This window comes from Hypanus sabinus, chromosome 2 (assembly GCF_030144855.1).
Source record: "Hypanus sabinus isolate sHypSab1 chromosome 2, sHypSab1.hap1, whole genome shotgun sequence".
In the NCBI taxonomy this organism is placed as follows: domain Eukaryota; kingdom Metazoa; phylum Chordata; class Chondrichthyes; order Myliobatiformes; family Dasyatidae; genus Hypanus; species Hypanus sabinus.
Window position 1 is genome coordinate 207130156 of NC_082707.1, and position 15397 is coordinate 207145552.

The 15397-nt window shown below is 43.0% G+C and overlaps 1 protein-coding gene across 3 annotated transcripts in view; it reads right to left on the minus strand.

The window, feature by feature from the left end:
- The window catches only part of ppp4r4 (protein phosphatase 4, regulatory subunit 4), a 231166-nt gene that overhangs the window by 54674 nt on the left and 161095 nt on the right, over positions 1-15397 (minus strand). For 2 of the 3 annotated variants that reach the window (XM_059962616.1, XM_059962606.1), the window contains exon 12: positions 4223-4300. The exons of the other annotated variant lie outside the window; for it this stretch is intronic. In XM_059962616.1, the coding sequence (XP_059818599.1) occupies positions 4223-4300 (78 nt within the window). The remainder of the gene's footprint in view (positions 1-4222; positions 4301-15397) is intronic. 3 annotated transcript variants of the gene reach the window in all.

Sequence of the window (15397 nt, forward strand, 5' to 3'; positions counted from 1 at the left end):
GATCTACGTATCCTGGGGCCAACTTTTGATGCAACTTTTTTTCTTACAAAGAAGACACAAGAGTGGCTATATTTCATTAGGAATTTGAGGAGACTTGGTAAAAGAACATAAGACATCGGAGTAGAATTAGACTACTCATCCCATCAAACCTGCTCTGCCATTCCATCATGGCTGATTTATTATCCCTCCCAAACCCATTCACCTGCCTTCTCCATGAAACCTTTGATGCCCTAACTGATCAGGAACGTAACAACTCCTGCTTTAAATATATTCAATGACTTGGCCTTCAAAGCTATCCACGGCAATGAATTTCACAGAGATTCACCAATCTCTGGTTAAAGAAATTCCTCTCTTTTCAAAGTGGACATCTCTCTGTTCTGAGGTTGTGAACCTCCAGCCTGGATTTGAGATTCCTCTTCAATCTTCTAAACTCTAGTGATTACAGACCCAGAGCCAAGAAACACTCTTCATATTTTAACCCTTTCATTCCCATGAACCTCCTCCGAACTCTCTCCAATACCAGCACATCTTTTCTTTGATAAGGAGCCCGATGCTGCTCACAATACGCCATGCAATGCCTCATAAAGCTCAGTATCACATCCTTACTCAAATATTCTAGCTCTCTCAAAATGAATATTAACATTGTATTTTCCTTCCTTATGATTGACACAATCTTCAAATTAACCTTTAGGAAATCCTGCATTAGGACACCCAAGTCCCTTTGCATTTCTGATCTTTGAATTTTTTCCCAGTTTAGAAAATAGTCTATGCTTTTATTCCTTCTACCAAAGTTCATTACCAACATGTCCCTACACTATATTTCATCTGCCATTTTTTGCCCATTCTCCCAATCTGTCAAAGCCCCTCTTCAGACTCGCTGCCTCCTCAAAACTACTTGCCCCTCTACCTATCTTTGTATTATCTGCAAACTTGGTTACAAAGGCATCAATTCCATCACTTAAATCAATGACATGTAACGTGAAAAGCAGTTCCAATACCAATCCCTGTGGAACACCACTTGTCACTGGCAGAAAACCAGAATACTCCCACTCTGCCTCCTGACAATCAGCCAATTTTCTATCCATGCTAGTATCTTCCCTGTAATCCCATGAGCTCTTATTATGTACAGCAACCTCATGTGTGGCACCTTGTTAACGATGTTCTGAAAATCCAAATATACAGTATATACTGACACTCCTTTGTCTATCCTGCCTGTTCCAAGTGCTCCTGTCACGTTTAGTCACCCTCCAACCTTATCCTTCAATCTCTTTGAATCATGGAGGACAGAATGTGTACAAATGTCTCTCTCCAGCAGACTTCATCATGATCATCATGACTCCAGTAATTCTACTATTTTTAAATGTTTCTTAATTGTTTTTTATCACTTATGCTATTGTTTGCACTGTTGTAACTATATGTTGTAACTATGTGGTTTTGTGCAGGTCTTATAACTTTAGTTTTTGGTCTTGTTTGTCTGGTGGATTTGGAGCTCCTTTCCGGGGAACACGCTAAGACGGTACTGCGATATTAATATGCAGCAGCCTCTGTGGACTCTGGATTGGGGATTGCCAAACGTTATGTGGATTTTCTAGTGTAGTCTGTTTTGTCATATGCTTTTGTGATATCATTCTGGAGGAACGTTGTCTCATTTTTTAACTGCATTGCACTTGTGGTTTCTAAAGTGACAATAAACTGAATCCGAATCTGAACCTGAATCTGAATTGTACTTATGAATTTTTTGTGTTCTATTGCTGAGCAGCAGTGAACCATCTGATTGGCCTATCAGAGTTCTCTTTGGGAACTAGTTGACTTGATCAGCATTTCTGATCTGGCTATTGTTCACAATTGCACTTAATAAAAAAAAATCTTCAAAGATATTGTCAGGCAAGATTTTCCCTTAAGTTTTAAGTTTTCCCTTATGTTGACTTTGGCCTGTTTTATCATGCGCCTCCAAGTACCCCAAAACCTCACCCTTAATAATGGCCTCCAACGTCCTCCCAACTACAGAAGTCAGGCTAACTGGCCAATAATTTCCTTTCTTAATGAGCGGAGTGACATTTTCAATTTTCCAGTCCTTCGGAACCATTCCAGAACCTAGTGATTCTTGACAGACCATTACCAAGCTTCCGTAATCTCTCCTGTTAACTCTTTCAGACCCCTTGCATGTGGTCCATCTGGTCTTACCTTCCTTCAGATTGTTACTTCCCAAGCAACTTCTCCTTTGCAATAGCAACTACAGACACTTCTGTCCCCTGACTTTCTCAAATTTCTAGCATATTGCTAGTGTATCCCACAGAGAAACAAACATAAAATACTTATTAGGTTAGTCTGTCATTTCTTTGACCCCCAATACTACCTCTCCAGCATCATTTTTCAGTGGTCCAATATGACTCTCACCTCTCTTTGATGTATCTATCCTGCACCTTCCAAATTACCCCCAGAAACTCCAGCCATTGCTGTTCAGACATCATCCATGTGTGACCGTGTCCATTTCCCATCAATCTTGGCTCCTCTCTCATGTCTCCTTAATTCCCTTTACTCCACCCTAATACTAATACATTTGACTTTATCTTCTCCCTCTCAAACTGCAGAATGAATTATATCATATTATGATCACTGCATCCCAAGGGTTCCTTTACATTAAGCTCTCTAATAAAATTTGGTTTATTACACACCCAGTCAAGAATTACCTTTTCCCTAGTGGGCTCAGCCACAAACTGCTCTAAAAAAGCCATCTCATATGCATTCTACAAATCCCCTCTCTTGGGATCCAGCACCTTCCCTTATTTCCAATCAGTTCTGCTTGCAATCTCATGTTGCATTGTACATTCTAGTGGAAGCCTGGTTCACCTGATATTTACTGTTGGAAGCCAAAGGTAAGAGACTCAATAATTGATTCATCATGATAGGTAGACAGTGGCCAGCTGCATAACCAGCTGTTAATGTTTGTGTGGAATTGGCAGGAGGTACAGTTCTGGTCATGTGTGCCCAGCTCCTTTCAGGTCGTTTTCCTTTAGGGAAAGTATAGCCTCTCATCTCAGTCTTTGCAGATAACAAAGACTCTTGCAAATTTCGGAAGATGAACCGTGGAGAGCATTAGTGGGTCATGCTTTTGTAAAACAAATACAGCTTTTTCTTCATTCTTTTCTTTCTTAATCACTTCCTAGTCTCTACATATAACCTGCAAACTCCGCCGCTAGCATAACTGTCAAACTACTCTAGTTGGTTGCATCACTATCTGGCATGGAGGGGTCACTGAAAATGCTGCAGGAAGTTGTAAATTCAACCAGCTCCATGTTTTAGGAACAACTTCTTCCTCTCCAGCATCAGATTTCTGAATGGACAATGTCTCCATGCACTACTTATTAATTTAATTTTAAAAATATTTATAGTTTTTATTATGTATTTCACTGTACTGCTGTTGCAAAACAGCAAATTTCATGGCATCTGGGAGTGATATTAAACCTGATCGTGAGTCAGTTTTGTGCTGCAGTTGTGCTTATGACATAAGCTGTAGCCCACGCTTGACTTGTCTCTCCTCATTTTCTCCATCTTTGCTGGTGAAGCCAATACTTAATTTTTACTGGTGACATGTACAATGAGCAGATTGGAGTTTATTTTCTGCAGTGCTCCGTTACCCCTGTCCTACAATTACAGGAGTTAATTCTGGACTTAGATGGGGTAATAATTGAAAGCACTCACTGCTCATCCTTAAATGTCTACCTGCTCTGTGAGTGCAAGATGAGTGCTCTGCTGAACAGATCAGAGACACTTGGCTTCCAGCAGACAGGTCTGTTGCATCTGTAGCAGAACAGTGACTATACCTTGAAAAAACATTGCTTCTAAAGCATTTTGAAAATTTTGGATTGCAAAATACATTTTAAAATGAAATGTCTTAATTTCTCCTTTGATCTGTGTTACATATGAAACAAGCCTTCGCATTATGTAATACAATTAAGGAAAAGTAGGCAGAGATGAAAAATCCATAGCACTAAACAAAAATCATTGTATTGCATGGAAATTGTAATGAGTGGCAAATGTGTTTGTGTAATGAGAGGCACAAATTAATGAGTCTATAAATCAGAAAAGGTGTTCATAGAATCGGTAGAAAACTGGATATTCTTAGAAAGCTGATTTTGAAGACTTTTATTTAAAAGCCAAAATTCTGCAAAAACAGGAATTAATTTCTAAAGGAAGACTGGTGATAAATTATTTACCTTACCTCTAATGATTCATCTTGCAAAAGTGCAATTAATTCTTTGTGAACTACATGAACACTGGAGCCTAGCAGCTTAATGACCTGAGTGGAAAAAATGCACAAAACTTTCATCCATTTGAGGAATATTACAATCCAGCAATAAATGAACTGAGCACTCACCAAAAATACTTCAGAAAGACCTTACAACAGATTCAATTTGTTTAATTATATATCTATTGACTGAAAATATTCCGCTAACTTTTTGGTTTATTAAATTCTACATCAACTACCTAACATTAGTAAATAACAGTAAGCATTTTGTGACAGGAAATGCAATGCAGCAAATCTGTCAAAACCTACATTTTGACATAACCTCTCCTTCGTTCATTTTGTGTCTGTCCATGGCCATGATTGTACTTGGCAAATTTTTCGACAGAAGTGATTTGCCATTACCCTCTTCTGGGCAGTGTCTTTACAAGATGGGTGACCCTAACCATTATCAATACTCTTCAGAGATTGTCTGCCTGGCATCAGTGGTCCCATAACCAGGACATGTGATATGCACTAGATACTCATACGACCATTCACCACCTGCTCCCATGCCTTCTCGTGACCATGAATGGGGGGCTAAGCAGATTCTACACCTCATCCAAAGATTACCTACAAGCTAGCGGAGGGAAGGAGTGCCTTACACCTCCCTTGGTAGAGATGTATTTTCATCCCGCCACTCTTTACCTCTACTCCTCTCTGCAATTTACAACCAAACAAATCTCCATTCATTCCATTGTGCAACTGAAATTTCTTCAGCCAATACCAGGTTGAATTGAATTGACTTAGTTCTTACATTCTTCACATATATGAAGAGAAAAAATCTTTACATTACATCTCTGTCTAAATATGCAATGTACAATTTATAGTAATTTGTAATAAATGTCATGTACAACAGGAGTCAATATAGCATAGAAATACAATTGTATCAGCGTGAATAAATCAGTCTGGTGGCCTGGTGAAAGGAGCTGTCACGGAGCCTGTTGGTCCTGGCTTTAGTACTGCCATACTGTTTCCTGGATGGTAGCAGCTGGAACAGTTTGTGATTGTGGTGACTTGGGTCCCCGATGATCCTTCAGCCCCTTTTGATGCAACTGTCTCTGTAAATGTCCTGAATAGTGGGAAGTTCACATCTACAGATGTGCAGGGCTGTCCTGCGATTGAGGTAAGTACAGTTCCCATACCAGGCAGTGATGCAGCCAGTCAGGAAGGTGACGGAGCCCTCCCTTACCACCAGCCGGTGATCTGATAGGAAAGTCCAGGATTCAGCTGAAAAAGGCAGGGTGAAGGCCAAGCTTCTTGACAAGCCTGGAGGGAATTATGGTGTTGAATGCTGACCTTAGACCAAGAACAGCATGCTCACACTAGCATCCTTCCTTTCCTGATATGTAAGGACAGTGTCTATTGCACCATCTGTCAATCAGTTGTGTCAGTAGGTGAATTGTAAGGGGTCCAGCGTGGATGGTAGCAAGCTGCAGATGTAATTCTTGACCAACACGCACAACACGCTGGAGGAACTCAGCAGGTCGGGCAGCATCCGTGGAAATGAGCAGTCAATGGTTTGGGCGGAGACCCTTCGTCAGGACTGAAGAGAGGCCCTATAAAGGTGGAGGGAGGGTGTGAAAGAGAAGGCTGGTAGGTGCCAAGTGAACAGCCAGTAAGGGGAAAGATCAAGGGGTGGGGGAGGAGAAGCAGGGAGGGGATAGGCAGGAAAGGTGAAGAAGGAATGTAAGGGGAAAGCACTATGGGAAGTAGAAGAAGGCGGAACCATGATGGAGGTGATAGGCAGCTGGAGGAAGAGGCAGAGTCAAACTAGGATGGTGGAAGGGAGAGGGAGGAAATTACCGTAAGTTGGAGAATTCGATGTTCATACCAAGGGGCTGGAAACTACCCAGACAGCATATGAGGTGTTGCTCCGCCAACCTGAGTTTGGCCTCATCATGGCAGTAGAGGAGGCCATCTATGGACATATCGCAGAGTTGAAATGGTTGGCAACCGGGAGATCCTGCCTGTTGTGGCGGACGGAGCGGAGGTGCTCGACAAAGCGGTTCCCCAATTTGCATCGGGTCTTACCTATATAGAGGAGGCCATTCTGGGAGCACTGGATACAATAGATTACCCCAACAAACTCACAAGTGAAGTGTTGCCTCACATGTTTGGGGCCCTGAATGGTGGTAAGAGAGAAGGTGCAGGGACAGGTGTAGCACTTATGCATGCAGGGATAAGTGCCAAGTGGGAGATCTGTGGGGAGGAACATGTGGACCAGAGAGTCGCGGAGGGAACGATCCCTTCAGAAAGTGGAGAGGGGTAGAGAGGGAAAGGTGTGCTTAGTGGTGGGGTCCTGGTGAAGGTGGTGGAAGTTGCGAAGGATAATGTGCTGGATCTGGAGGCTGGTGGGGTGGTAGGTGAAGACAAGGGGAACTCGGTCCCTGTTGTGGTGACGGGAGGATGGGGTGAGGGCCAAAGTGTGGGAAATGGAGGAGATGCAGATGAGGGCATCATTGATGATGGCAGAAGGGAACAATGATCCTTAAAGAAAGAGGACATTTGAGATGTCCTGGAACGGAAAGCCTCATCCTGGGAGCAGATGCGGCGGAGACAGAGGAACTGGGAATAGGGAATAGCTTTGTTGCATTTGGCAGGGTGGGAAGAGGCCCTCGCTAAGGACAGAACGTTCTCCTTCATCCTCCCGCACCCCAGTCTCCCTGAACATCCCAACTCCCTATCTCCCTCCTGAGACCTCCCATTCTTTACCATCCTCTGACCCCAGCCCCAATCCTTGTCGTGTCTTCACCATCCCCTCTGAACTTCCTCTCTCTGAGGCAGAATGTTCTGTCCCCCTCCGTCCACCCCTCAGTGAGTTCTGTGCCCGCCATGACACTGAACTCTTCTTCCATCACCTATGTCTCTGAGCCTACTACTTCAACGAGGATTCCCCTCCCTCTATTGATGACCCCTTCTCCCGTCTTCAACCCTTCTCCTCCTCCTGGACACCCACCCCCGCCCCCGGGCCTTCTACCTGCACTCGATCTGTTCATCGCCAACTCCACAATTTCCGCCACTTTCAATAGGACCCCACGACTAAGTCCATGCCCCCTCCCTCTTCAGTCGTGACGAAGGGTCTCAGCCTGTAACATTGACTGCTTGCTTCCACGGATACTGCCCAACCTGCTGAGTTTCTCCAGCTTGTTGTGCATGTTGCTTTGACCCCAGCATCTGCAGTGTACTTTGTGTTTGTAATCTTTGACCAGCCTCTCAAAATATTTGCGAATTATTGAGATGAGTGCAACAGGCTGCCAGTCATTCAGGCATGATACCTTGGAGTTTTTAGGTATAAGGACAACAGAGGATGTTTTGAAGCAGGTGGGCTCTCTACAGTTGGGTAAGGAGAGATTAAAAGGTCTGTAAACACAACTGCAAGTTGTACTGCACAGTCTGAGTATCCGCCCTGGGATGCCATCTGGTCCTGCAGCCTTGTGGCTGTCCAATCATTGGAAACACCTGTGTACTTCAGTCTCAGAGATAACCAAGGAGCAGGTCGCTTTGGCGTGTCCTCCTCGGAGGTTCAGTACTGGTGACATCAAACTGAGCACAAAAAAGATTTAGATCATCTAGGAGAAAGGCAGCGATGTTGGCAGCACCACTGCACTTAGCTTTGAAGTCTGCGATGGTGTGCAGACTTTGCCATAAGCTGCGTGTGTTAGAACCATAGAAACATAGAAAACCTACAGCACAATACAAGCCCTTCGGCCCACAAAGCTGTGCCGAATATGTCCTTACCTTAGAACTACCTAGGCTTACACATAGCCCTCTATTTTTCTAAGCACCATGTATCCATCCAGGAGTCCCTTAAAAGACCCTATTGTTTCCACCTCCACTGCCGCCGCCGGCAGCTCATTCCATGCACTAACCATTCTCTGTGTAAAAAACCTACCCCTGACATCTCCTCTGTACCAAGCATCTTAAATCTATGCCCTCTTGTGCTAGCCATTTCAGCCCTAGGAAAAAGCCTTTGACTATCCACATGGTCAATGCCTCTCATCATCTTGTACACCTCTATCAGGTCACCTCTCATCCTCTGTCGCTCCAAGGAGAAAAGGCCAAGTTCACTCAACCTATTCTCATAATAGGTTCCCCAATCCAGGCAACATCCTTGAAAATCTTCTCTGCACCCTTTCTATGGTTTCCATATCCTTCCTGTAGTGATGTGACCAGAACTGAACACAGTACTCCAAGTGGGGTCTGACCAGGATCCTATATAGCTGCAACATTACCTCTCAGCTCTTAAGCTCAATCCCACGATTGATGAAGGCCAATGATAAATTTGTTCCAGTGAGGAAGATAAAGAATGGTAGGGTGAAGGAACCATGGGTGACAAATGAGGTGGAAAGTCTAGTCTGGTGGAAGAAGGCAGCATACACGAGGTTTAGGAAGCAAGGATCAGATGGGTCTATTGAGGAATATAGGGTAGCAAGAAAGGAGCTTAAGAAGGGGCTGAGAAGAGCAAGAAGGGGGCATGAGAAGGCCTTGGTGAGTAGGGTAAAGGAAAACCCCAAGGGCATTCGTCAATTATGTGAAGAACAAAAGGATGGTAGGAGTGAAGGTAGGACCGATCAGAGATAAAAGAGGGAAGATGTGCCTGGAGGCTGTGGAAGTGAGCGAGGTCCTCAATGAATACTTCTCTTCGGTATTCACCAATGAGCGGGAACTTGATGACGATGAAGACAATATGAGTGACGTTGATATTCTGGAGCATGTTGATATTAAGGGAGAGGAGGTGTTGGAGTTGTTAAAATACATTAGGACGGATAAGTCCCCGGGGCCTGACGGAATATTTCCCAGGCTACTCGACGAGGCAAGGGAAGAAATTGCTGAACCTCTGGCTAGGATCTTTATGTCCTTGTTGTACACGGAAATGGTACCGGAAGATTGGAGGGAGATGAATGTTGTCCCCTTGTTCAAAAAATGTAGTAGGGATAGTCCAGGTAATTATAGACCAGTGAGCATTATATCTGTGGTGGGAAAGCTGTTGGAAAAGATTCTTAGAGATAGGATCTATGGGCATTTAGAGAATCATGGTCTGATCAGGGACAGTCAGCATGGCTTTGTGAAGTGCAGATGGTGCCTAACAAGCCTGATAGAGTTCTTTGACGAGGTGACCAGGCATATAGATGAGGGTAGTGCAGTGGATGTGATCTACATGGATTTTAGTAAGGCATTTGACAAGGTTCCACATGGTAGGCTTATTCAGAAAGTCAGAAGGCATGGGATCCAGGGAAGTTTGGCCAGTTGGATTCAGAATTGGCTTGCCTGCAGAAGGCAGAGGGTCGTGGTGGAGGGAGTACATTCAGATTGGAGGGTTGTGACTAGTGGTGTCCCACAAGGATCTGTTCTGGGACCTCTACTTTTTGTGATTTTTATTAACGACCCGGATGTGGGGGTAGAAGGGTGGGTTGGCAAGTTTACAGACGACACAAAGGTTGGTGGTGTTGTGGATAGTGTACAGGATTGTTGAAGATTGCAGAGAGACATTGATAGGATGCAGAAGTGGGATGAGAAGTGGCAGATGGAGTTCAACCCAGAGAAGTGTGAGGTGGTACACTTTGGAAGGACAAACTCCAAGGCAGAAAAAAGTAAATAGCAGGATACTTGGTAGTGTGGAGGAGCAGAGGGATCTGGGGGTACATGTCCGCAGATCCCTGAAAGTTGCCTCACAGGTAGATAGGGTAGTTAAGAAATCTTATGGGGTGTTAGCTTTCATAAGTCAAGGAATAGAGTTTAAGAGTTGCGATGTAATGATGCAGCTGTATAAAACTCTAGTTAGGCCACACTTGGTGTACTGTGTCCAATTCTGGTCACCTCACTATAGGAAGGATGTGGAAGCATTGGAATGGGTACAGAGGAGATTTACCAGGATGCTGTCTGGTTTAGAGAGTATGGATTATGATCAGAGATTAAGGGAGCTAGGGCTTTACTCTTTGGAGAGGAGGATGAGAGGAGACATGATAGAGGTGTACAAGATATTAAGAGGAATAGACAGAGTGGACAGCCAACACCTCTTCCCCAGGGCACCACTGCTCAGTACAAGAGGACATGGCTTTAAGGTAAGGGGAGGGAAGTTCAAGGGGGATATTAGAGGAAGGTTTTTCACTCAGTGAGTGGTTGGTGCGTGGAATCCACTGCCTGAGTCAGTGGTGGAGGCAGATACACTAGTGAAGTTTAAGAGACTACTAGACAGGTATATGGAGGAATTTAAGGTGGGGGGTTATATGGGAGCCAGGGGTTGAAGGTCGGCACAACATTGTGGGCTGAAGGGCCTGTAATGTGCTGTACTATTCTATGTTCTATGTTCTTAACCACAATGTCAACCAGCGTAGCAGCATTGAGCATCCTATGGACTCGGATCCCTCTGATCCTCCAAGATCAGATGCCAAGAGTCTCGCCATTAATGCTACATTCTGCCATCATATTTGACCTACCAAAATGAACCACCTCACACTTATCTGGGTTGAACTCCATCTGCCACTTCTAAGCCCAGTTTTGCGTCCTATCAATGTCCCACTGTAACTTCTGACAGGCCTCCACACTATCCACAATACCCCCAACTTTTGTTTTATCAGCAAATTTACTAATCCATCCCTCCACTCATCCAGGTCATTTATAAAAATCACGAAGAGTAGGGGTCCCAGAACAGATCACTGTGGCACACCATGCAGAATATGACCTGCCTACAACAACTCTTTGCCTTCTGTGGACAAGTCAGTTCTGCAACCACAAAGCAACGTCCCCTTGGAACCCATGCCTCCTTACTTTCTCAATAAGCCTTGCATGGGGTACCTTATCAAATGCCTTGCTGAAATCCATATACACTACATCTACTGCTCTTCCTTCATCAATGTGTTTAGTCACATCTACAACAAATTCAATCAGGCTCGTAAGGCACAACCTGCCTTTGACAAAGCCATTCTGACTATTCCTAATCAAATTATGCCTCTCCAAATGTTAATAAATCCTGCCTTTCAGGATTTTCTCCATCAACTTACCAACCACTGAAGTAAGACACACGGGTCTGTAATTACCTGGGCTATCCCTACTCCCTTTCTTGAATAAGGGAACAACATCTGCAACCCTCCAATCCTCAGGAACCTTTCCTGTCCTCTTTGATGATGCAAAGATAATTGCCAGAGGCTCAGCAATCTCCTCCCTCACTTTCCACAGTAGCCTGTGGTACATCTCGTCCAGTCCCAGTGACTTATCCAACCTGATGCTTTCCAAAAGCTCTAGTACATCCTTTTCCATAATATCTACATGCTCAAGCTTTTCAGTCCACTGCAAGTCATCCCTACAATCGCCAAGATCCTATATTGAAGCAAAGTATTCATTAAATACCTCTGCCATCTCCTCCAGTTCCATACACACTTTTCCACTGTCAAACTTGATTGGTCCTATTCTCTCACGACTTATCTTCTTGCTCTTCACATTCTCGGAGAATGCCTTGGAGTTTTCTTTAATCCTGTCCACCAAGGCCATCTCATTGTCCCTTCTGGCTCTCCTAATTTCATTCTTAAGCTCCTTCCTGCTAGCCTTATAATTTTCTAGATTTCTATCCCTACCTAGTTTTTTGAACTTTTCGTAAGCTCTTCTTTTATTCTTGACCAGATTTACTACAGCCTTTATACTCCACAGTTCCTGTACCCTACCATCCTTTCCACGTCTCATTGGAACCCCACGCAGAACCCCACGCAAATATCCATTGAACATTTGCCACACTTCTTCCGTACGTTTCCCTGAGAATATCTGTTTCCAATTTATGCTTCCAAGTTCTTGTATGACAGCCTCATATTTCCCTTTACTCCTATTACACATTTCCCTAACTTGTCTGTTCCTATCCCTCTGCAATGCTAGTAAAGGAGACAGAATTGTGATCACTATCTCCAAAATGCTCTCCCACTGAGAGACCTGACACCTGATTAGGTTCATTTCCCAATACCAGATTAGGAAAATCCTCTCCTCTTGTCGGCTTATCTCCATATTGTGTCAAGAAACCTTCCTGAACACACCTAACAAACTCCACCCCATCTAAACCCCTCACTCTAGAGAGATGCCAATCAATATTTGGGAAATTAAAATCTCCCACTATAACAACCCTGTTATTATTACTCCTTTCCTGAATCTGCCTCCCCATCTGCTCCTCAATGTCCCTGTTATTATTGGGTGGTCTATAAAAAACACCCAGTAGAGTTATTGACCTTTTCCAATTCCTAAATTCTATGCACAGAGACTCTTTGTTTGTAGAGGTGATATTACATATCATGATTATGTTATTTTCCTATCTCCATCACTTCTTTCTTGCATCATCTTGTCATCTTCTCCCTTCTCTTTATCATATACATGCTTGCAAGTATGTTTGGGATGTATGGACAGACTATTAACCAATTTTCTATTTTTCTGTTTCTCAGTTAGCTAATTACAGTGGCAGTTCATCTGCCAGAACAATTAACGGTAATTTGGAGATGATATCTTGGATCTTTACAAATCTGCTGAGACTAAATTGATCACTGGTGTCAAAAATTGTTAGGCTATCAAATAGTAAAATTCTAAAAGTTTACACTCTAAAATATGGCACAAGGACATTCACTGTATCCAATGTCTCCGAAATTACTTAGTTTTTCTTTATGACAAATCATCTCATGAACATATGATCTTACAAACATATTAAAGAATATTCTCTACTTTAAATTATTATTCAGTAATGGAATGTAGATATCAACAAGCCCAACAATTTCTTTGCTCACTGCTAATTATATTTAGTAAATGGCAATAAGTCACGTTCTTGGGCAGCTGCAGTCTTTGATTAGAACATACGTCCACTTTGTGCTTAATGGTGGGATGGGTAATGCACTCCACACCATTGAGCGCATCTACATGAAATGCTGTTGCAGGAAAGCAACATCCATCATCAAGAATCCCTGCCCTCCAGGCTGTGTTCTCTTCTCACTGTAACCATCAGGAAAAAGGTACAGGAGACTCAGGAATTATACCATCAGGTTCAGGAACAGCTATTCAATTAGCTGTTCACAACCAACAGGCTCTTAAACCAGATGGGATAACTTCACTCAACTTCACTTGCCACAACACTAAACTGTTCCCATAACCTATTGACTCACTTTCAAGGTCTCTTCATCTTATGTTCTTGATATTTATTGCTTAGTTATTTATTTATTTGTGCTCTTTTTTTCTGCTATATTTGCACAGTTTGTTGTCTTTTGAACATTGGGCTGTTTGTCAGTCTTGCTATGCGAAGCTTCTCATTGATTCTATTGTGTATCTTTGTATTTTTGATGAATGTTTGAAAAATAATCTCAGGGTTGTATATGGTGACATATATGTACTGTAATAAAAATTTACTTTGAACTTGAACTTTTTGAACTTCGTTATTTAGTAGAACTTTGATCCACCACCAATGAAGAAATGCAATAGATTTAGATGGAAATCTGCAGATACTGCTATTGTCAAGTGTATACCACTCTGGTAGATGTTGTAAGTTTAATAAAAATGCCTTCAGAAGTTGGTCTCATGGATAGCACAATCCACAATCATTGCAGCAGATGAGCGAATAAGACCATAACACATAGCAACAGAATTAGGCCATTCAGCCCATCAAGTCTGCTCCACTATTCCATCATGGCTGATCCCAGATCCCACTTAATCCTGTACACCTGCCTTCTTGCCATATCCTTTGATATCCTGACCGATCAGGAAACAATCAACTTCCATTTTAAATATACCCATGGACTTGGCCTCCACAGTCAATGGTAGAGCATTCCACAGATTTACTACTCTTTGGCTAAATAATTCAATTTTGAGGCTGTGCCCTCTAGTTCTGGATACCCCCACAATGGGAATCATCCTCTCTACATCCACTCTATCTAGTCCTTTCAATATTCAGTAGCTTTTGGTGAGATTGTCACACTTTCTTCTAACTTCCAGTGACTACAGGTCCAAAGCTGCCAAACGCTCCTCATATGTTAACCCCTTCATTCCCATTATCATCGTCCTGAACCTTCTCTGGACTCTTTCCAATGACAACACATCCTTTCTGAGATATGGGGCCCAAAACTGTTGACAATACTCCAAGTGCAACCTGACTCGTGCCTTATAAAGGCTCAGCATTAACTCCTTGCTTTTATATTCTATTCCCCTTGAAATAAATGGCAACCTAGAATTTAGCTTCTTTACTACAGACTCAACCTGTAAATTAACTATCTGTGAGTCTTGCACTAGAACTCTTACAGCCCTCTGCTCATCTGTTGTTTGAACCTTCTCCTCATTTAGATAATAGTCCACTCTATTGTTCCATAGAACCATAGAACATTATAGCACAGAATCAGGCCTTTTGGCCCTTCTTGGCTGTGCCAAACCATTTTTCTGCTTTGTTCCACTGACCTGCACCTGGCCCATATCCCTCCAAACCCCTCTCATCCATGTACCTGTCCAAGCTTTTCTTAAATGTCAAAAGTGAGCCCGCATTCACCACTTCATCTGGCAGCTCATTCCACACTCCCACCACTCTCTGCATGAAGAAGGCCCCCCCCCAATGTTCCTTTTAAACTTTTCCCCCTTCACCCTAAACCCATGTCCTCTGGTTTTTTTCTCCCCTAGCCGCAGTGGAAAAAGCCTGCTTGCATTCACTCTATCTATACCCATCATAATTTTATACACCTCTATCAAATACTTTATACTTTACTTTATTGTCACAAAACAATTGATACTAGACCGTACAATCATCACAGTGATATTTGTTCCTGCGCTTTGCACTCCCTGAAGTACAAATCGAAGTAAATATAATAAAAATTTAAATGATAAATCATAATTAGAAAATAGAAAAGGGAAAGTAAGATAGTGCAAGTCAGGTCCAGATATTTGGAAGGTACGGCCCAGATCCGGGTCAGGATCTGTTCAGTAGTCTTATTACAGTTGGAAAGAAGCTGTTGCCAAATCTGACCGTATGAATCTTCATGCTCCTGAACCTTCTCCTGGAGGGAAGAGGGACAAAAAGTTTGTTGGCTGGGTGGCTCTTGTCCTTGATTATCCTGGCAGCACTGCTCCGACAGCGTGTGGTGTAAAGTGAGTCCAAGGATGAGAGATTGG